This window comes from Cornus florida, unplaced genomic scaffold (assembly GCF_030987335.1).
Source record: "Cornus florida cultivar Cherokee Brave unplaced genomic scaffold, ASM3098733v1 CherokeeBrave_3.0.0_Hap2_Chr03, whole genome shotgun sequence".
Taxonomy (NCBI): Eukaryota; Viridiplantae; Streptophyta; class Magnoliopsida; order Cornales; family Cornaceae; genus Cornus; species Cornus florida.
Window position 1 is genome coordinate 1667637 of NW_026775573.1, and position 22985 is coordinate 1690621.

At 34.1% G+C, this 22985-nt stretch overlaps 3 protein-coding genes across 4 annotated transcripts; all 3 read left to right on the forward strand.

The window, feature by feature from the left end:
• The first annotated feature begins 471 nt into the window (after positions 1 to 471).
• LOC132298969 (sphingoid long-chain bases kinase 2, mitochondrial) lies at positions 472 to 7110 on the forward strand. Its single transcript, XM_059795366.1, has 12 exons — positions 472 to 797; positions 906 to 982; positions 3132 to 3185; positions 3269 to 3328; positions 4490 to 4567; positions 4704 to 4750; positions 4854 to 4894; positions 5071 to 5155; positions 5289 to 5403; positions 5547 to 5669; positions 5769 to 5869; positions 6717 to 7110. The coding sequence occupies exons 1-12, from the start codon at positions 644 to 646 to the stop codon at positions 6844 to 6846; spliced, it is 1065 nt and encodes a 354-aa protein (XP_059651349.1). The 5' UTR covers positions 472 to 643; the 3' UTR covers positions 6847 to 7110.
• An 800-nt stretch (positions 7111 to 7910) lies between these two features.
• On the forward strand, positions 7911 to 11046 carry LOC132298970 (uncharacterized). Of its 2 annotated transcripts, XM_059795367.1 has the most exons (5): positions 7912 to 8337; positions 9730 to 9884; positions 10059 to 10125; positions 10449 to 10500; positions 10584 to 11046. In XM_059795367.1, the coding sequence occupies exons 1-5, from the start codon at positions 7977 to 7979 to the stop codon at positions 10675 to 10677; spliced, it is 729 nt and encodes a 242-aa protein (XP_059651350.1). In that variant the 5' UTR covers positions 7912 to 7976; the 3' UTR covers positions 10678 to 11046. The 2 variants fall into 2 exon arrangements, with proteins under 2 accessions (XP_059651351.1, XP_059651350.1); XM_059795368.1 differs by lacking the exon at positions 10449 to 10500 and having other exon boundaries at positions 7911 to 8337.
• Positions 11047 to 14541: 3495 nt separating this feature from the next.
• On the forward strand, positions 14542 to 19630 carry LOC132298971 (small ribosomal subunit protein eS10z-like). The gene is made up of 5 exons (XM_059795369.1): positions 14542 to 14698; positions 14785 to 14833; positions 14921 to 15200; positions 17838 to 17970; positions 19345 to 19630. Exons 1-5 carry the CDS (start codon positions 14696 to 14698, stop codon positions 19423 to 19425), a joined length of 546 nt encoding a protein of 181 aa, XP_059651352.1. The 5' UTR covers positions 14542 to 14695; the 3' UTR covers positions 19426 to 19630.
• Positions 19631 to 22985: the final 3355 nt, after the last annotated feature.

Below are 22985 nucleotides of genomic sequence, written 5' to 3' on the forward strand. Positions count from 1 at the left end.
AAGTAATAGGAATACAACCACGCAAGAATCGAACAAACCAACTCTATCATCCATGGACCTTTGCATTAACACAGCCACTGCCAACCAGTTGCACCAGCACCAACACCAACACCAACACCAATAAAGCCATCCATGGAACTTTATTGCACAGTTCGTAACAAAAGGATGAGATGGTGCCAGGCCATGCAAGTCGATCTTTGTTTTTAACAAAATGGAACTAATCAAATATATTGTAATGTCACATTAATATTGATAAAAATATATATATATATTCAAAACAAAAATGAATAAATTACAAATGTAAGTACTTTTTAATAATTTTGTGACAGCCCTGTAAATTCCTCTCATAAATTCTTTTACTATCGAATTTCATTTTGAGTTTAAACTTGGATTTATTTAATTAAAATTCAAAAATGAAAGTGTAAACTTGGATTTATTTAATTACAATTAAATAATGTAAGACAACAATGCCGGAGATAACAAGAATTGTCAAACGAGAAATCTACCTCCACTGACCTGTATTTTTCCCTCCATTAATCGCCTCCACATCAAGCTTAATCTTCACTCTTCTCAGTCTATCAATTTTGTTAAAAGTCATTACTCAATACACACGCATATATATATATATATAGACATACATATAATGGTTTATTATTACGGCGCGGTGGCAATGGCAAAACCCTCGTTTTTCAGAGCGAAACAACCCCCGGCTCCGGATCTCTCCGCCGACCGTACAAATTTCCGAGGCGGAGCTTCCACTCCCCGACGCGACCTTGTCTTCGTCGTCAATCCCCGAGGTGGCTCTCTATGTGTTTGTGTGTGGATTTTCGTTTGTGTAACTCTGTTTTTGCGTTCGCTTCTGAAGTTTTGGGAATTTTTTCTTCTCGGAATTGTGATATAATTAGGTGCTAATGGTCGGACGGGTAAAGAATGGAAGAAATTACTGCCCTATCTCAGGTCTCGCCTAAGTACAGATTGTAATGTGAGTTTTTTCTTCGGTTATCATTGTTTACTCCGCCTTCGTCTATGTCGATTTTATGTAATATAAATATTGGCAAATTGATTAATGTTCTTTATAGGGATATACAATGAGTAAGTCTACGCATTAGATAAATGGATTATCTGGTATAATAGTTTAATTGTTTTCAAATGCAATTAATTATATGCATTTTCACAAGTCACAATCTTTCATGTCTCGTTGCTTGCTTCGGAACTATTTGAATTGACATGAGAAATATACACAGGTGTAATGGAGTATCTGGTATAGTAGTTTGGTTGTCTCAAAATGAAATGTTAGTTAATAGTTACTAACCTTTCGTAGGTGTTGATTGATTCGGAAGTGGTTGTTTGACATGATAAATCTACATAATTTACAGAGTACTAACTTTGATACTTCAAGATATTAAAAAATGAAAAAGGTAGGCTGATTATATTAAGGCAGTCAAAGATATATTTGCTTTGGCACAAGAGGAACATAGTGAAAACTGCATGATTATCTCACTGTGTTTTTCAAACCTTAATAGAATGGATGATGAACCACTCAACTTTTGTTGCATGTGAGACGATATTTTCAACCTAAAAAGGAACATATAAGCTAGTGGACTCTGAGTAGAACTCAAAAAAGAGGAGCAACATGCTATGTCTGCAATGTCATTGGTACATAGCTAGAAGTTTATGTTAAGCTCACGAGATTTAAGTGTGTTATTACTTAAATATTTTTAAGATAAACATGGTTTGAGAAGGCACTATGGAGACCAGACCAAGCGCGCAAAAGAAATAAAAAGGAAGAAAAGGAAGACATTAGCTGCAGAAATCGATTGCCTTGTAATGGATTTGCTTCTTCACCTAGAAGCAAGAGCCAGCTTGAGAGAATCCTTTAGCTATCAAACAAGCTTTACACCTTCCAATGGCCCATCAACACATCATTTTAGAAACCCATTCATTAGTAACTGCTTTCATATGGGCAGTAGAAGGAACTAACTACCATGTTCCTTTTTTGCAACAAGGCTTAACTTCCTTCCATAGTGCAATCCTGTTAGGGATTCCAAAAATGACATTTCCAGATGTGAGGCACTGATTACAAGAAAAATGAGAGGATATTATGTAGCACGTAAAGATTGATGAAGTTTTCTAGTTGGTAGAAGACGTCAAGGTGGTAGAATGGGCATTATCATAATAAATAGTCATAGTTCTGCACAACGCCATCATGTTAGAATATTATAGTCATGGGAGGAGGAGTTTTTTTTTATGTAATTTAGTCATAGTTCTAAAAGATGAGTGCTAGAATTTGGATCTATTGAATTATTGTGTCATAATCTAAACTATACAGTACACAACAATTTGGTGTGATTTATGACCCCATGATCTGCTGGTGGAACAGCTTGTGGTTAGAAGTGAGATGGTGGAAGGTGACTCGAAATTAGGTGCTGGTGAGGTGACCATAGGAGTAGGGCACTCACTTGAAATAGTTTTGATATATCCAACACAACAAAAGAAGTCTAAATACTTATTACTTGGTAATGGCTCCATTAAACTATATACAGGAGCATACCTTCAATAAATCATCACCTAGCATGTCTTTTCTCAGTTCTTGGTTCTGTGTTACAAACTAAATCACTCTTAAAAAATTAACATGTCTTGATGTATAAAGTTTTCCTTACAGATTTTGTGGACACTACAAGTCTACAAGCCACATGGGATGAGATTAATTTTACAAAAGCACAATTGTAGTGGACCAATATTGTGATTTGTTATTTATTTCCTTTAATATGTATGTCAAACACATGCATATGTATATGAGTTTGGTAAAAATGTAATTCCGTTGGTTTCAGGAAATGTGCTCTCGAGGTGATTAGTTAGTAACTAGCAAAGAGGCAAGTTAATTATTAAGGTAATTCACCTTTTTAAATGAAGTTGTGCCCCTAGTTTATTAGGAACAGAACCACGTTGTGTTAATAACTTAATATTTTTCCATTTGCCATTAACCTGATTTGGGGTAATAAATTTATCCACATGATTTACATCCAGCTTTTCGGTCGTAGCTTTTATTATTTGTTTTTTCATTTTGTAGACATGCTTATTTGCATTTTGATTGATTCATCATGTGAAGTATTTCTGTATATTGTGACCAGATATGCGAATCTTTGACTTCAGGTCCTTCTCATGCCATTGACATTACAAGGGAGGTAGGCATCTTGTGCCTTCTGGTTTGAGCTTATACTTAATTCAGGTAGGTTACATGGGAATGTAACCCGAGTTGTTCTTGCAGGCAATACGTGAGGGTGCTGATGCCGTGATTGCTGTTGGGGGTGATGGAACTCTTCATGAGGTTCAGCATGCTTACCTTTAAGAATAAAAACTAATTACTTCCAATTTGCATCTAACAAACTCAACACATTTTATCTCCCCCCCTTTTTACAAAAAAAATGCTTTGGATGTGGGTGAACTGTGTAACCACACATCACTAAACTGTTTGTAAAGTTGTAGTGTTACATTAAGACAAGTGTATTATATTTTTGTACCATAAATCCAAAAAGAATGCTATAATATCTTCAAACCAGAAGGATTTCTAACTGTTATAACAGTGAAACAACTTGTCACTCAAATTGAATAGATAATAAATAAATAAATAACTGAAGAAGCAAACAAATTTGCTCATCAAAATTGAAATTTAATATTCATGACTTCATCTGGTATGTTTCTCTTCATTTCTAAACATGTCATCTATTGTTCATTTTGTCCTAACATAGTGGTAAAATATCAATATTCACGCATGTTCTGAGCAAGGATGTTGTTGTGTACTTATTATGATCGTTTCAATAATATGCTTTATGAACAGAATTTGTTTTCTATGCTGGAAGTCTCAATCACCAAAATGTGGACCAAATATGGATCTGTTATAAGGTTGAACTTCTTATTGGTTTCTGCAAGATTTAAGTATCTGATAGTAGGTAATTTTACCTCTGATTTTCTCAACTCATCTCAACTTTACAAAGTCTTTTATGTATCCTATTTTTCCATTCCTCTCTTTCTAAGGTCATAGCCTTAGTCAAACCACAAGTTATTATATCCTTCCTTACTAACTCTACTCACATTAACTTTGGTCTTGCATTACCTTAACGTGGATCATGTTACTCTTTCTAATTGATGCTCTTAGTGGTGTTCTTTGAACATGTCCAAACCATTTAAATTGATTTTCTCTCATTTTACACGCCACTCTTTCATTTCTGACTCTATTCTTCTTTGTCTCAGCACATGCATTTCAATATTCATATTTCCACCTTACTCAAGTTGTGCATATGTTGTTTCTTAGCTACCCAACAGTCTGTCTCATGAAGAAGAACTTGTCTAATAGTTGTTTTAAAGAATTTTCCTTTCAATCTTAGTGGGATAACACTGATCGCACAAAATATTGTTGGTTTTCTAATTACCAATACTTTTAGTACCTAATGCATAGAATGATACTTTCTCTAAGGCTCACAATTACCAGGTTGTTAATGGCTTCTTCTGGGGTGGAAAACCTGTTTCCAGTCATGATCGAAAAGCTACCCACACAACTGCACTCGGTGTAAGTAATTATCACTGCACTCTTGAAGTTTCTCTTGTGGACTTCTCCTGACTTGAGACATAAATTAGTGTGCATTGTGAACTGCACGGTATGGTCTCTTGAGATGAAGATATGATTTGTTATGTCTTCTCTACAGCTTATACCTTTGGGTACTGGATCTGATTTTGCCAGAACATTTGGCTGGTAAGTTGCTCCCTACCCCTACTAGTTTTATTTGATAAGGATTTGTAGTATTGGTATTTGCTCCAGATTGTTGAATTGGTATTCACTGTTGTTTGTTTTTAAGGAAAAACGATCCCCATGAAGCCATTGAACGCATAGCTACTGGTAAATCGTCTTAAGCGATTCTCTCCCTTGTTTCATATTGACTGTTTCATTACTGCTGCAGCTTCAATTTGTAGAGCAATCTACATATTTAATTTTGCTCCTGTAAAAAAAAAACCGTCTGCTACCATAGGCGCCTTCATTTTCTTGCCTTTTCTTTTAATAAAGGTGTTTTGCAGGTGTAAGATCTCCGATTGATGTTGGTGTTATTAGTGGAGAAACTGGAGAGTCTCATTATTTTATAAATGTCGCTGATATTCATTTGTAAGGCTACCTACTTGAGTGTTAGAATGGAGCTTGATTGAAAATCACATGCTGATTTACTCTGTCAAAAAAAGAAAAGAAAACATGGCACTGATTTATGAATCTCATTGCTATATTTTGCGGCATTTTGCAGGAGTGCAAAAGCTGGTTACCATGCATCTAGGTACAAGAGATTTGGAAATTTGTGTTACGTCATTGGGGCTTTGCAAGCGTTTCTTGGGCACCATAACCAGGACCTTAAGATCAAGGTCATTATATTCTAATATTCCAGCATAAAGATTTGATCCTTCCTTTTTTTCACATGATACGTGATTCTGTAGTATTTATCATGTTTATTTTGTTATTTATGGGTTAATGGTGTTTTTAACTCGATACAATGTGGTTATTTTAGGTCAATGAGGGTGAGTGGGAAATATACTCTCAGGTCACAGCTCTTTGCATTGGAAATGCAAAATTCTTTGGTGGTGGCATGAAGATTACTCCAAATGCCAACCCTTCTAGTGGAAATTTCGAGGTCTAGCAGTTTCCTGTTTATCATTGAGATTGATCTTTTATTTTACAAACATGAGGTACTGTGCTGTAAATTTAACTCTGCAACTTACTGTCTGTGCAGGTGGTAATTCTACAGGACTTCAAATGGTATGACTTTATTCTTAAACTACATAAGCTGTACAACGGGACACATTTGTCGGTGAGAAATGTATCTTCCAAGAGGTATATTGCTTCTCTTTCCTGATCCGCGGGGATTAAGTAATTGTATATAGCAGCACATGGCTGAAACATGGATAAACCTGACACATCTTAAGGACATTGAGATGAACTATTATCCTCAAAAATTTATCATGCCCTTGTCGTGTAATGAAATTTGATCCCACTTGATATAAGCTTGTCACAACCACTTTGCTTTGTGTTTGCTGTACCTCACCTTATTGCATCAGTTGTGAGCTATTTTCTTTCATTGACTATCTTATATCTTATTGTTTGTTAGTGATGATATCCTATGAGATAATATTGATGTACACTATCACAATAAGAACAATAACACAAATCCACATTAGCAATTCTGGTGGGAACCTGATTTATGGATGACATCTTATGTTTGCTTGGTTTGTGAAATGTGTGCGCTACTACTCCAGTCTTTGATAAACCCTAAACAACAACAACAACAATCAATCAAGCCTTTTCCCTGACTAATTGGGGTCAGCTACATAAATCATATGTTTCCATTTTGCTCTATTTAAGGCCATAACATCAATTAATAGACCCTAAACCACCACCACCACCACCATCATTATCATCCTTGCCTTAATCCCATAATTTTGAGTGAGAATTCATCAAAGATATGACATAAGTTTTACAGTTGGTTGTCTAACTGACACTAACCCACCTCCATTTCACATCTGGCCTTGGGTTCCTGGCAATAAACCCTAGACCATCATATAAAATTTATTGCACAGGAAAAGACGGTAGATAGGTGCCAGAATTTCTTTCTTGTCAGATATTACACTAGACATGTTCAGTTTCTTAACATGATTTTCATACATCCTTGTTTACGTTGCAGTGTACATTCTCTTGAGGTAGAGGAGATTGCTGGCGGGGGCGGCATTTATGTTCAGTCTGATGGGGAATATCTGGGGTTTCTTCCAAGGAAGTTTTGTATTTTACCTACTGCTATTGAGATGATCCGCTAACATGAGTATCAAAGAACATCTTCGTATTACATGCCAGAGTGCACAATTTTGCTTGTAAGCAACGAATCTAGATCACAAGTTTCTGGGCATTTTTCTTGAGTACTTGGTATGCTGATTGCTGTAGATCCATTACTATCTGAGATAGAGAGAGATGGAATCATGAGAGATCAATTCTTTGTTTTTTTTTTAGAAATTTGAATTCAAATGTTATAGTGTTCTTCCTCCTTGGAAATTGAAAGTGGGATAGTTCGTCTTGTTTCAAAAGTGCATGGATCCACAATGGGCATTAGTATAGATGGTATGAGCTCTCTCCTTTGGAGGAAGTTGAGAGGAGTAATATTGCAAGTGTGTGCTTGCTTGAACTTTTCACAAGAAAGGAAAAAAAAAAAAAAAAATTACAGATTTTAGCACAAATAGTGTGTGAAATAGTAGATTATAATCCAACCAGAAAGAAAATGAAAAACACCTACAAGGCTACAAGAGAAGACAACTTGATGGAAGCCCATGTTGAAAAAGATGAATTTTCTAAGGTTTATAATCCACATTCCATTTTTTTTTTATTAATATGCGTGTATGATAAAGAAAGAGATGTAAACCCCAAGTTGGTGAAGTTTAATGTATGTGGTAATGCACTTGCTTAAATTTACAATTTTTTTCTTTTTCACCCAGAGGAACAGAGAACTATATATACGTATTTGCATTGAATAGAACTAATTTAAAGAATTGAAATTCAGTTTTATTTTCAACAAGAGTAATAAAATAGGAGTGAGTAATGACAGAGAATTTGAGGGTTAGATAAATTCCGTTATAAATTGGTGAAATTATTTGAGATTTGTCCGATTTGAGAATTTAAATCATTATTCATAAAACACTGCAATGTTAAGGAATCTGAGAGTGAAATTTGTCCGATTAGAGAATTTAAATCATTATTCATATAGTTCTATTCTTTAAAAAATGTGCATAAGAAATAATTAAAAATCAAATTAAAATTTAAACATTTTTTCCTAATTGAAATTTAACTTTCAAACAATAATTCCAATCTATTTTTCATGGCTACAATGCGCCCAAAGACACAATAGAAACACTGGGACTACTGTCTAACTTCCAACTATCAAAACCTCTCTCTATAAATGGCAACCATTCTTCCATTTGCTTACACCACTCCCCAACTCCGATCTCACAACCGCTGTGTCATTTTCCGGCCGAGTCACGGTCGCAATATCTTCAAATTCCGATGCAAAGGAGAAAACTCAACAAGCAATTCAAATTCAACCACCCGTGGAGACACTGAACCTGAAAATGTACTGCTCAAGATGGCTTGGTATAGTTCCGAGCTCCTCGGAATCGCCGCTTCTTTTCTGCGTTCGCCGTCGAAAGTAGAAGCTCCCGATAGAGGTTCCGAGCTCGTCGGAGATGGGTTGGGTGTAGTTGATCGTGGCATGGTTGTGGAAACCATCAAAGAGGACTTTCAAAGATCGTATTTCGTCACAGGTTATTTCACAAACCCTATTGATTTCTGTTTGGTGCCTGGAAAAGTGAGGAAAAGATGAACTCTGTTTTAATTTTAATCAAACAGCTGTTCAATTTCGGGAACCCAAATAGAGAAAAGGAAAAGTTATTCAATTTCTTAAATTTTTTCTTGCTGTAGTTTCTCTGCAACCAAACGGTGATTTCTGAAACCTTTTGTTTCCTTTAATGAGTGAATTGTACTTTGTTAGATACTATGCTATTCTGCAAATTTGCTGCCTTTTTGTACTCTTTCGTTTCTCACAAAAGGGTTTATGTTTAACCCATGCAATTTACTTCCTGTATCGCAATTAACCTGATATACCCATTAAACTCTTGGCTTTTCATTTTAGTCACTGGAAAGAAAAATGAATCTGGAAAAGCCTTTTTTATTTTTATTTTTTATGATGTCTTATATTTATTATAGTGAAGTTTCTCTATACGTGCCAAATTATGCAAATAAATTACCATTATCACTACTACCTCAGTGATGTTTGATATCCGATGCAACAAAGAAATAAACTAAGTTTTTCCTTTTTCTTCCACTAAATACCTTGGATTTTTTAAAGTTTTTTATTCTTCTTCATAGATTAGACCTATCAAAGCAATTCATATTGATATGACTTCAGTAAGAACACTTCAATTAGAAGGTTACTTTAGCAAGGAGCCTAATCAAATCGGGTGACCATTACTAGATACTGCAGAAAAACTAGAATCTTGCAAGAAGGCAAGAGTACTTTGTTGTATGGTTGCATGTTCAGTTTAGGCTTCCATTGAGCATCTAGAGATATAATTCAAGAAGTTGATCATTAATGAGAAAATTAGAGAGAGTAGACTTGGATGGTTCAGACACGTACATAAGAAACGGAGAGGGTGAGCAAAAATAACGTGGGATGTGATTATTAAAAATTACTTTAAAAGGTTAAATATGGCAAGTGAGATGGCATGCAATATAAAAGATTGGAGACAGAATTCATGTGGCCGGCCTCATTCATATGGGATTAAGGCAAAGATGATGATGATAGAAGTTGATCTGCTATCCGGTTGCTCTTTTTCAATAGAGTTACTATTAAGTTTGAAATAACTGTTTAAAAAAAAGAGGCTCTGAACTAGATAGCAATAGCATTCAGAAAATATCAATACAATGTAACCATAATTATAGATGTGCAAATGTTTTCTGACTTGAAGAAAAAAACACACACACACACATAGGAGAGCCCTGTTGCAGAATAAATGAATTCCAAACAAATTCTAGATACTAGATAGTAATCTGTTATTCACATTTACTCTAGACTTGCAGTTTCATAGATTTTCATGCTTAATCTATGTTTGATTCCCGATGGGCTGAGTGAGTAATCTTCTTATTGCACTGTTCAGGAAATCTGACACTTAATGCATATGAAGAGGACTGCGAATTTGCTGATCCAGCAGGTTCCTTTAAAGGACTTCGTCGTTTTAAAAGAAACTGTACAAATTTTGGATCTCTTCTTGAGAAGTCAAATATGAAACTTACAAAGTGGGAAGACTTTGAGGTGAGCTTATTGGATGTGGAGATGTTATGATTGTTAATCATTCCCACGTATGTTGGATCATGTTATCTCTTGGACCAACAACGAGTTGACTGAAGAAGCTTGATGATTAGATCCTGTCTTCAATTATTTGTTGTTTTTTACATGAACTTTAACATCAAATTATATTCAACACAGGATAAGGGAATAGGACATTGGCGTTTTAGTTGTATCTTGTTTTTTCCATGGAAGCCCATTCTTTCAGGTATGTTAACTTTTTTTATGCTCAAGTCATAATTCCCCCCTCCGAAAGTTCAAGCAAATGCACACACACCCACAATATTGGCCCTTTGCAGGGCTCAAACACTCCATCCAAAATCTGTTTCACAATTTGAAAATAAAGTCCCTTTCCATTAGGATTAAGGGTGGATATATATCCAAAAGTTGTGCGTTCTCTTAGATGAAACGCATCATTGGAAACACATTAATTTCAATAAACATGTGTTTCCGGACAATAATGCATGAATAACACATGTTTGAACGTTGTCCTTGTTTCATGCATTTTGACGATGCTGAATTTGGTTGCAGCAACTGGATACACAGAGTATTATTTTGATGCACAAACTGGAAAAGTAACCAGGTAGCGCGCTACAAATAGGCACACTCCTTTCTATCTTTTACATTAACTTTGTAACCCATCTAGCCGCTTTTGGGATCTTTCAGGCATGTGGAGCACTGGAATGTTCCTAAAATGGCCTTACTGAAGCAAATTATAAGGCCTAGCAAGGGGTGGTGGCGTAAGAGAACAGGTGGTTGAAGAGTATGGGGATGGGGTGAACCGTACGGCTAAATTCTGGTCTCATTGAAGGTGATGAACAGAACTCAAATTGTAGGTTGAAGGCACATAACAATGAGTTGATTGCTCCCAACTTCTGATTGAGGGTGATTTCTGTATTGTAATGTAGTTTTCTCGCAACAAATATAAAGCTTTGTGATATTCTCACTCACCCACATCTTGCTCTTCCACTTGTAAATGATCTTGTTAGCCTGCTTTTCCTTTGATCTAAACTGCACTGATGATAACATCATTTATAAGCATAAGCAGCAATAACGTGTAAGGAAGCAATGTTTGTGTATAATTGCATCACCTGCTAGCTGGAAATATATATATATATTGTTTGTATCATCCAGATTAAACTGTGTGACTACTTTTATATTGCCACTGGTGAATACAGTATTTTCTATGTATCAAATGAGAACTGTGTGGCCGCAATTTTCTCCCGAACAAGATTTACATTTTGCATTGCTCCTCCTTAAAGTACATGTCATCAATTTTCCGTAAATCATTCAAAAGCCTGTAGTCTGGAAGTGCTTTGCAGATTGATGACCTTATTTCTTTTCACCTCATGAAAAGCAACCAGTAGTGAGAAGCCAGAGAAGCCAGACGGTCCAGATCACTCATACGTGTGGCTGTAGTACAACTCGAGTATCCGGACTCTAATGATCTATGGTGGTTATCGACATTAAGGGTGGAGTGCAGTTTTGGGTTAATAGCCGTGGTTGATGGCAGGTAGTGGGTGATGGTGGCCACAAACATGGGTGAGAAAGGTAAGAGGGGTTTCAAAAACTTTTTTTTTTTTTTTTTATTCTGTCTGAGCATTTGGTTTGGTTAAGTACTTTAAGTCTAAGAATAAGAGTAGAAATTATGTTTGGTCTGTCATCACAATTTGATGCCATGATAGTAAGTTATGACATGACACAGTCTCACTCGTCAGACCACTCCATCAGAGGAGAGATTCCACTAAACTCTGCCCCTTTCATCACTCATGCCGGGGATGAATTTACATTCCCCAGTCTGTAGTAAATATTGACGCTGTAGTAATTTTCAACGTCATTAATTTATTTTTAATACATTTACATAATTTTGTATCTTTTGATCCTCTAAGGATTAGTAATATCTTTTTATACTTCAGTCATTATATAAATATTTCTTAACGATTAGTTGATGGAAGAGGGGTCATTATTCATAAGCATCAAACTTAAGGGGAAGACTATCACTGTCATTAAGACAAATACGAATGCGTGTATTATAATTTACCTACTTTACTGAAAAAAAAATAGCCATTATTATTATTATTTTTTTCCTATAATGTTTTTCTTTTCTTATACATAAATACTAAAAATATTGAAATAATAAGAAAGTATGGAGTGTTGTAGAGAGATGAATGATTCTACAATATTAAAGAGTTCGTACAAATTGATAGATTGGATTCTGAAAAAAGTAAGAGAGCTTAAAAAAAATAGTTGATTGGATTGTAATGTATCATAGCCATTCAATAAGACAAATGATGCCTATATATATAGGTAAACATTCTCTTATATAAACATGTACATACAGAAAGAGGGTTGTTTTATTCCCAAAGACAAACAACACATTTGATGAAGAATGTTGAATTATTCCTGATCAGAAAACCAATTAAGAGATACGGAGTAATTGCCATATTGGATTTTACAAACACTCCTAGATTGGGGCTAGAATCACTTGTGATTTCAGCAGTAGGCGAACGCGGAATTCAATAAATTGTTTAAAATATGATTGGGTAATTATTCTATTAGTTCTCATTTATAAATTTATTTTTCTCTAATCATTCTGACTTAGTGTTATTTTTTGTCAGATCATACTTTAGCATAAATGTATGATGCAATTATATATATATATATATATATATATATATATATATATATATAAAGCAAATATCTGATCAAACATGTACAAAATTTCATTCAATTAAGAATCATAATTTTAACAAGTTCTCAACCAATGGTTGGAGATGATTAAAAAAAACATTATTTCATATAACTTTGATTTTCATACACTTAAAAGATTACTTCAACAAAGTCAATAAATAATTCTATTATAACTGAGAAAAAATTTCAATAGTTGCGCTTCCAATTTAGAAATGGGACACAGTTTGTGTTCGGATGAAGTGTGAAATAAAGAAAAAGTAGAATTAGAAAAGAGTAGGTCGTGTTTAAAAAGAGTTAAAAGATTACGTCTCCATATATTTATTGAAAAAATAAAATTACTATAGGAAATAAAAAATGATAATTACAAAAATTAATTGGGACTTTGTATAGAATTATTAGTATAGGTATAGATAAATCTTACAAATTTTCATTTAAGCACTTAATCTTCTATTTTAAACAAAATACTCTTGCCCAATTAAATATAAAATCAAACGTTCTTATATAACCTTGCAAATTAGACATAAAATTTGGGGAAAAAAATACCTTTTTATTGATTATAAAATAATTAATTTTTTTAGGTACTAAAATCACGTAGCACACGAGTTTTTGAATTGAATTTAAATTCAAAAACAATATTATGAAAAAAAAAAAACTAAAGAAAAATATAAAATAATAGATTTTAGGTCTCACTAAAGTTATAACTAGAAAAATTTACTCCTATTTAATAAGAGTATAAATGAAATATTTAGTGATGTAGGAATTAAAATGAAACTTTTTCAAAAATACTAAGATTTATCGATCATATAAAAAAATAAGGGCTAAAATCATAAAATTCCCCTATTATTTACAAAAACTATCAACTAACCCCTCAACTAAAGAAACTATCACATTAACTCTTAATCTTTTCTAAAAACTATTACATCACCCCATTATGTTAAGTGACCGTCTAAAACTAACAGGAGAAAAGTATGTGACAGTCATGTGCATACTATTCTTACCATACTGCCCTTTTAATTACATAATGACTAAACTACCCTTGTAAAACACCTTTAGTTTGCAAGAAAATGTTGCAGCACAACATCCACCAAATCCTTATATGTTCAATTGTGAACTGAAAATTTATATTCCTGATGGCAACCAAGTTAGTTATGTTTGGATTCAATTAGTTTTGAATTGTGCAATTGGATTCAATAAATTTTTAATGGTGGGGGACATCACCGACTGTCCGTCGAAGTCCCTACTATTCAGATCTGCTCCAGTGTTGATCAGAGCCGAGGCTAATTGAGAATTTGTATTTGTGATGGCCAATTTCAGCAGCGACTTAAGGTTAAGATTCATTGCAGTTACCAATCGCTTTCGTGTACAAAAAATAGATTTTAAGGGTTTGGGGGGAAGGGGAGATGAGGGATTCGATGACTTGAAAGCCGACAACGGAGATGGGAACATCGGCATCAATCCTTGAAGATGTATGGACCAGGCTTCGCCCTGATGGGCTTTGTCGACGGGAAGCATGGAGGATCGGACAAGGATGGTATCAAGAGGGGAGAAGAGAGGTGGGTGGTCGTAGGGGTAAGAGATTAGGATACATTCAGTGTGTATTTTAGTATAGGGCAGAAAGACGTCGTTTTAAGTTAGTATTGTATATATATATTTCCCCAATTCACTTGAAGGGCATATTTGGCATTTTAAAATTACACATTCAATTTTATAAAATAATATTATGTTATCAAAGGTTATTTTTGTCAATTCACGTGAAGTTAACAATTCTGTCACGGAATGGGGGTAACTTGATTGTTTTTATTAGTTGCGGGGTAATTTGTTAATTGAGGGGGTTATATGGAGTTTTGGGTAAATACGGGGTTTTGTCATTTTAGCCCAAAAAGCAATTAAAAAAGGACATATTCGTCATTCAACAAGAAAAGCCGGACTTGGTAGTAATTTCGGCTTGGTAGTCATTTCTGCTGCTATAAATTTGCTAGGGTTTTTAGTTTCTTAGGGTTTGAAGCTTAGAAGGATTGAGAGAGAGACACAGACAAAGAGGGCTTGGTTTTGCTTGTCGCCGTCGCATACTTCTCACCGCGTCAACAATGGTAACACACATTCTCTCTAATCACTATTCCGCTTTGATTTTCCTAGTAAACAAACACGATGTCTTACTCTCTGTCGTTTGTTTCAGATTATCCCTGAGAAGAATCGCAGAGAGATCTCCAAATATCTCTTTCAAGGTCTTCATTTTCCGCCTTATAGTTTAACTTCTGTCTCACTATACTCTTTCTCATTGATTTTTTCTCATATATGATATGTATATGCAGAGGGTGTATGTTATGCGAAGAAAGACTACAACCTCCCAAAGCACCCAGAAATCGATGTCCCAAACCTACAAGTGATTAAGCTCATGCAGAGCTTCAAATCCAAGGAGTATGTGCGCGAGACCTTCGCTTGGATGCACTACTACTGGTATTTGACCAACGATGGCATTGAATTTCTAAGAACTTACCTCAATTTGCCCTCTGAGATCGTACCCAACACTCTGAAGAGATCGGCCAAGCCTGTTGGTAGACCTCTAGGTGGTCCACCAGGCGATCGCCCACGGTAATTTCGGACCCATTTGTTGGGGGTTTTTTTGGTCATAATTTAGTGTGTAGTTAACTTATTATTATGCTAATTTGGTTATGTTCATATGTTAATTTTGTTGATGAGTATAGTTCTAACGGTTGATTTGTTGTCTTGTTAATTAAGTGGCCCTTATTGGTTCAATTTGTTGGGTTTTTTTGGTCATAATTTAGTGTGTGGTTAACTTATTATTATGCTAATTTGGCTATGTTCATATGTTAATTTTGTTGATGAATATAATTCTAACAATTGATTTATTGTTTTGTTAATTAAGTGTCCATTATTGGTTTAGTGTTTATGTGTCTGGGTGGCTTTAGTTGTAATTGTTTGATTTTCAGTTCTATGATCTGATCTGTTATGTTCTCTTTTGTTTGTTTGGTATATTGGGCATAATTTATTGTTTATGGATAATTAGTTATGATTTGTTATGTGAACTTGATAGTGGCTGTGGCTGTGGCTGTGGCTGTGAAAATGGGTTTTGTTGCTGGTTATTAATTTAGATTAATGGTTATTGTAATTTGATTTACTACATAGACTTCTTTAGATGTTCCAGTCTATTATAGTGACTGATTGTTTACCTATATGTTTGAATAGAACACACCAGCCTCTCCGAGGCTCTTGTGAAAATGTGTATTACATAGACTTCTCTAGTCGTTCCAGTTCTATTTTAGTGACTTTACATAGACTTGACTATGATATTTACCAAAAAATATATATATTTTAGTGCCTATGATTGTTTATTTATATGTTTGAATAGAATACGCCAGCCTTCCCTAGGCTCTTGCTAAAATGTGTGTTCCTTAGATTGAGATGTTACATTGTCCTTATTTTAAATTTTTGGGTAGCAATTTCACCACTTTCACCAAGTAATTAGTGTAACATACACAACCATCGCTGACATCATATGATTTTTACTTTCACCTTCATCATCTCTTTCTCTATATTGTTTCTCTCCACCAGAACCTTAAATAAACCAATCTCTTTTATCACTAATTAGAAAGAAAAATAAAATGATACTGTGACTCCTTTTCTGATTGAATATTAATTATTTGAATTTAAATGTAACTGTTGATTTTATACTTACTCAATAGTAATCATTTGTTTTTTTTAAAAAAAAAAAATATTTAGTGAATCCTGCAAAAATCATGCCCCTTAGGGAAGCTTGTCACAAGAAAATATAAAATGTTTGTAAAGGATGTTCTATCAAAATGGGTGGTCCTTTTTTTTTTTTTTTTTTTTTTTTTTGATAAGTTCTTAGAGAATAGTTTTTTAGAAAATGATCAATCAAAAACCTTTTAACTGTTTTGATTTTTGTTCTCTGAAATTAGAAAACTATTTTCAGAAAACTGATTCAAGCATGCTCTAAATTTCTGAAGCATCTCTCTCTCCTCCTCTCCCCCTCAATATATATATATACATCTCCACTTTCTCTCCCAACACTCCCCTCCGTTTTCTTCTTTTAAACACTAACATGCAGGAAGCCACACACAAATTCAGGAGTTTGAATATAATCATCCTTTCTTCAATCTATTTCTATCTCTTCCATAATTGTGTTTTTATCTTTAACCTTAACTAAAATTCATATCTTGCCTGGCAACCATTCTATAGTCTCTCCTACTCACTGTCATCACCGTATTGACACCATTGCCTGCATTTGACCAATCACTTCTATGATTTCCTCAATTAAAGCGTTCACCGAATACCAATGATGACATTATAACAGTCATATAATTGAAATCAAAATTTGCACAAAAATAAAGAACATAGTTTTCATAACCTAAAATATTAAACATTTTGTCCAACTTTTGGGAGAGAGTGCAAATTTTGGTTAAAAAGATAAAACATGGGAAGCAGAAAAAGAAAAACAAGTGAGCGCAATCTTGAGATAGGCGGTGAGTTTTAAGCAAGAATTTTTAAGGTGGAAACCTGAATTGCCTGTGTGGTAGGTTAACAATGGCAAGAAAACAATGGCCTAAAGTTGGTGTGATTTTTGTTGGAAAAAATGGGGGTCATGTAGTGTTTATGGCTGCAGGTGATAATTATGGCTTGTCGTAGTGGTGGTTGAACAATTGATATGGTGATGATGTTGGTATCAGATGATGAGGCTTGGTGCTATAGACTAGAGATGAATGATGCAAGACCACAGGGTTGATGGAATAGAATGTGATTTTAGTGTCTGGTGACGTGCGTTTGCTCATAGGTTGCCCTAGAAAAGAGAGGAGGATAAAGGTGATGATTTGATTTCCTTGACTGTTATTATCATTATCAGTTTGATACGGGTGATGCTAACTGTTAGCATAATCCTCCATTTTAACTATCCTTACTGTAACTAGTTTGTCTGGAAATGATTGCAATTTTTTAGGCTTCATAATATATATGATTTATTGGTAATTTATATTCTACCAGTTATATTTTTTGTAGACATTTGTTTGTTGAGTTTACTAGTATGGTTAATTCAATTTGGTTTTCTTGATATGTTATTTATTTATTTCATCTTAGCAGTTTGTCATTTATTTTTCTTTCCTTTTAGTGGTTATAGTCCTGCTGCTCATTTAATTTTTTTCTTTTCATCTTACTGATTGGGAATTATCCATTTTTGATGTGTGAAATTGGCAGTGGTCCACCTAGATTTGAAGGAGATAGGCCAAGGTTTGGTGATCGTGATGGATACCGTGGAGGTCCTAGGGGACCCCCAGGTGAGTTTGGTGACAAGGGAGGAGCTCCAGCCGACTACCAACCTTCATTCAGGGTAATTTTTCTTGTTTGGTTTTGCTATTACTGTAATTGCTTGCGTGTTTGTGTATTTTTGGATTCTTAAGGTAGCTTTTTGTAACAAGGGTCATTTGTCCCACATCGGAATCGGATGGGAAAGTGATTGGGTATAAATGGGTGGGTATGCAGCACTACCCAACAGTTCGAGCTTTTGGGTATATGGGCAAGCGCCCACCCGTTACACTTTTGGTTGAAGATTGAATAAGAATATATATATATATATATATATTGGGCAAGTAAAATAGGAATATTTCATGTGAAGAATATATTATTTGTTTGCACTGTTCTTCTTGTCAATGCTTTTGAATATCTTGTTAACTTCTGCCACGTCATAAATCCAGCCATCTTGAGACTCGATCTTGATTTATCAGAGCTGAAAATTTTACCTGTTGTTGTTGATCTAATCACTATGAACATAGCTCGTCTATGTTTCCCAATTAAAAACAAAATGAAGTTGATAATCTCTTTCAGTGTAGAAGTTAAAATTTTTGGTGAAATTTAAGTCATAAAAGGTTCTGAAATAGTTTTGACTCTTGAAATAAAATTGTTTTGAAAATTTTTAAAGTTCATGAAACTTCAGGTCATGCCTAATACTTTGGTAATTTACTAAACCGTTTTGCTGTTCATTTTTCATACGTATTGCGTTTTTATTATAAGTTATTTGGAAGTAGTAGTTCTAATGTAATAGTTTCAAGCGTTAATGTGATCCACCATGTTACAAGTGAGAATTTACACTATTTAGAGTAATTTTATGTGCCTAGCTTTTTCTGATTTGGTGCTTTTGGACTATATCAATCGTTCTTGATTTTAAGTTCCAGTCTGGGAGGGTGGGCAGTGGATATAATTAGCTGAATATCCTTTGGGAAATGAGGAACCCAAATTCTTCTTTTTTATCAAGTTTACTGTTTCAATGAACCATTCTGATCTTCCTAAGTATTCTATTCGACATTGATATGCACGGATGTGTCCCATTGTTGGGTTAAAACTAAATATCAGGATACAGGGACATTGAACTTGCCTGAATTGTTGTGTCAGAATTTTTTTTTTTTGGCTGCAAAAGATATTACATTATGTTTGTATGCAACAGATTACATTTACTATTGGTACATTCACTCACTTTGAAATTTACATGTGACAGAAGGAAATATCTGTGAATATTCTAGGTTTAGAGAAGAATAGATTATTTTTTCATGTAACCTCTTGCAACCCATGTATTAACTTGGGATCACCGAGGAGGCTGCATCTAAAAAATGCCCCCGAAATTGCAAGCTGTGATGACTCGGGAGAAATAATGATTTGTTAATGTTTCTTAGCTTGTAATGATTTGGCGTTTGCTGATACGCACATGCAGGGTCCTGGAGGAAGGTCTGGCTTTGGTCGTGGAGGTGGTGGCTTTGGTGCTGGGCCAGCGGCTAGTGGAAGCTTCACCTAAAGGGCGGCCAGCGTTTTAAATTTACTTGGCCATGTGCGAAAGTAGTGACCGATATTTTTGCGTGTTTTAATGCTCTACTCTTTCAATATGCTAAACCCACTTTATGGTGCTATTTTGGAGTTGTAATAGAGTAAACATTTATTCAGTTTGGTTGTGAAGACTTGAAAGGGGAGGAACACAAAGACTTGAGTTACCTTTTTTAGTTTATCCAGACTTCAGGATGTTGTCATCGTTTATAAATCTTCTTAAATTGCTGATTGTTAATTTTAGAGATAGAACTGAGTAACAGCAGCAGAAAAACTGGATGACCTTGACTGTGTAGATGTGAAGTCAGAGGAAAGTCAGTAAAAAGCATTAGTTAAAGACTCACCCAAACAGTAAAATCAATTGGATCATAAAAGGGTAATTTTTTTAAAAAAAATTTAAGATGTGAAGCCAGAGGAAAGTAAGATAGCAACCAAACAGTAAAATTAATTGGATCATAAATGCTTTGTTTAGTTGGAGGGATGAAAAATGGATGAAGGATGGATGATGTAATGAATGGAATGTGTCTTTATGGATATGAGAAAGGATGAATGGAGTGAGATTATTTTTCTTGTTTGGTTGGAAGGGAGAGAATGAGAGTTTTTATATTTTTTTAATCAATACATAAAGGAAGGAAGGATGAAGCATCTCTCTTGTTTCCTTCCTCTCTTCCCTTCCCTCCAACTAAACACAAAAATGTTTATCCATTCCTCCTCTCAATCCTTCCCTCCAACCAAACATAGCAAAAACAGTGAATTTTATTTTATTTAATTTTATATTATTATTATTATTATTTTTAAGGATCCTGTATAATTGATTTATTGTATAGTAAATATCTTTCTATGTGGATTCCGATTTCAAGACATATTGTGTTAAAGTAGTACTATATGTTTAATATAAAATGGAACCTTGCAAATTAACGCAACCATTTATGATATAGTTTAAATAAAAGGGACTAGATATGAAGTGAGAAAATGATATGCTTTGAAAATTAGTGACAGTACAACAACTACCAAACATTTTTTTCAACTTTCTTACTAACTATCATATCCTTTCTTACCACTTATGGACACAATTGAGTTAATTTCTACGATACACATGAAAGTGATATTATTTCTTTTCCTAACAAAATAAATTCATTGGAATGATGGTGAATTTCAAACTGAAAGCAGTTAAATGATGGTGAATTTCAAAGAAAAGCAAGGAAAGTGGAGGGTTGCATCAAATTACATCTTTTCGACAAAAACAAGAACTTCAATATCGTGAATTTAAGTACAATTATATTATATTTAATACAAAAATGTACTCAAGTCGCATTATAGAGACAGCCAAAAAGAAAGTTGTATAAATTGGCCTGCACTGACACATGATATGATATGATCCATCTTTTTACCCCAAAAGTGAGTGAGTCTACAGTCTACACATCCATTTCATTGCTTTGTGAACGAGTGTTGTATTGAATGCTCAACCTCCCAATTCCTTAATTAATCCAAATCATATCGACAAAGATATAAAGCACCAAAAAAAAAAAAGGTTTTAGTTGATTGGATGTCACTGAAAAGTAATTCCCCGTTTTTACCCTTTATTCTAAGTTCTCTCTATAAAAAAATCTCAAATAATGGAGATTCCATTATGGGTATGAATAGAATAAGGTACATAAATTTTCTTATGTTATTAATTTTTTAATAATAATTTTATTCCACCCTATTTTATATGCAAATTAAATTTTATATTCTTAGTGGTACAACTAAACTCTTCTTTGTATCTTCATTTTCCTTAAATAATTCATTATTTTTGCATTTTATTTTTCAATCCACAAAACTCTGCACCATCTAATGTATATAAATATATCCCATCATACTGCTGACATTAAAAATAAAAAAATAGTTACACGGAAAAAATTTTTGGGTTTTGAAATGTGACAATTGTATCACCAGACTGGCAGACTCTTAAGCTAAATTTACATTTCATAATTACTTTTAGTTCTGTTAACTCTTAAACCTCATGACTGTATCGTATTCCTTCAATCTTTCAATTTTATTTGTTTCTTATATTTTAGAATCATAGCTCATTTTTTCTTTTTAAAAATAAAAAAATTCACAAAAAAACAAAACAAAAAAGGTGTTGTATGAGCATCAATAACCACCTGATGCTGCAAGAAAGTAGAACTAAGATAGGTCCCCATACTAATCCATCAGGTGGTTGTTTGTGATTCCATTTTTGCACTCCCACTTTACTATTAGGTGCAAAAATATTTTTACTTAAATTTTAAGGAAAATTTTCACTTAAGTAAAAATTAGGAGCCCTAAATAACAAATAAGTTTATTTTAAATGTTGATTTTTCTTAAGCAAAATAATTACACATGTATTGAAAACTATTATTTATGTCCAAAATACCCTCCCAACTCTTATTTCAAAAAATCAAAATCTCCTTCCTAAGTCAAATAATTCTTTCCTTCAATAAATTTAGAAAAATAAGATTTTTCAGTTGCCTTTAAACTTGAAGGGTATTTTTGCATGTGGTGTATATATTACCAAAAATAAATAACATCTATATATATATATATAAATAAAAATTGTGCACTTAACTTTAACGTTGAAGATTTACTGGAAGAATCAATGTAGGAAAATCTTTAAGTATTGATGCTATTTCCTATTGTTGAAGATTTTTTTATTATATTTGTTATTGAATGAATAAAAAATCAAAATCTCCTTCCTAAGTCAAATAATTCTTTCCTTCAATAAATTTAGAAAAATAAGATTTTTCAGTTGCCTTTAAACTTGAAGGGTATTTTTGCATGTGGTGTATATATTACCAAAAATAAATAATATATATATATATATATATAGAAAAATAAAAACTGTGCACTTAACTTTAACCGTATCTTGTTGAAGATTTACTGGAAGAATCAATGTAGGAAAATCTTTAAGTATTGATGAGGAATATCCTTCATTATTGATATGTCCTTTTATTGAAGATACTGGAGGAATTTGTAAAGAATTTTTTTTCATTCTCCATGTCTTCACATTCCTTTCCATTTCAGTTCATTTTTCGGATGGTTTAGCACCTCAGCATTCCCCAGTGTTGTTCCGGCCCATTTCTCGATGTTGTTCCGACCATTTCCCATCTTAGTTCCGGCCTTTCTCGGCGTAGTTCCGACTTTTTCCGGCTTAGTTCCGGCTTTTCCCGGCTTAGTTCCGGCCATTTCCCGACTTAGTTCCGATATTTTTCTAGTTTAGTTCCTGTCTTTTCCCAGCGTTGTTCCGGTCTTTTCCCGGCATTGTTACTGCCATTTCCCGGAACTAAGTCGGGAAAAGGCTGGAACAATGCTGGGAAATGGCCAGAACAACGCCGAAAAATGGGCCGGAACAACATCGGGGAATGTCAAGGTGCTAAACCATCTGAAAAATGGACCGGCCAGTGACCTAGCGGTACCAAACCCCTACTTCTCAAAGAGAGGTCAGAAATTCGAGCCTCAATGGAGACATGCATGTGTGAGTATCAACTAGGGAAAAAAAAAAAAAAAAGGATATGA

Excerpts from the sequence above, each read along its gene's own strand:
- LOC132298969 (XM_059795366.1), top strand. The coding sequence starts at position 644 with ATGGTTTATTATTACGGCGCGGTGGCAATGGCAAAACCCTCGTTTTTC. Across the intron at positions 798-905 it reads CTTCGTCGTCAATCCCCGAG|GTGCTAATGGTCGGACGGGT; the intron begins GTGGCTCTCTAT and ends TGATATAATTAG. Across the intron at positions 983-3,131 it reads GCCTAAGTACAGATTGTAAT|ATATGCGAATCTTTGACTTC; the intron begins GTGAGTTTTTTC and ends TATTGTGACCAG.
- LOC132298970 (XM_059795367.1), top strand. The coding sequence starts at position 7,977 with ATGGCAACCATTCTTCCATTTGCTTACACCACTCCCCAACTCCGATCT. Across the intron at positions 8,338-9,729 it reads AAGATCGTATTTCGTCACAG|GAAATCTGACACTTAATGCA; the intron begins GTTATTTCACAA and ends TGCACTGTTCAG. Across the intron at positions 10,501-10,583 it reads CAAACTGGAAAAGTAACCAG|GCATGTGGAGCACTGGAATG; the intron begins GTAGCGCGCTAC and ends GGGATCTTTCAG.
- LOC132298971 (XM_059795369.1), top strand. Across the intron at positions 14,834-14,920 it reads CTCCAAATATCTCTTTCAAG|AGGGTGTATGTTATGCGAAG; the intron begins GTCTTCATTTTC and ends ATGTATATGCAG. Across the intron at positions 17,971-19,344 it reads ACTACCAACCTTCATTCAGG|GGTCCTGGAGGAAGGTCTGG; the intron begins GTAATTTTTCTT and ends ACGCACATGCAG.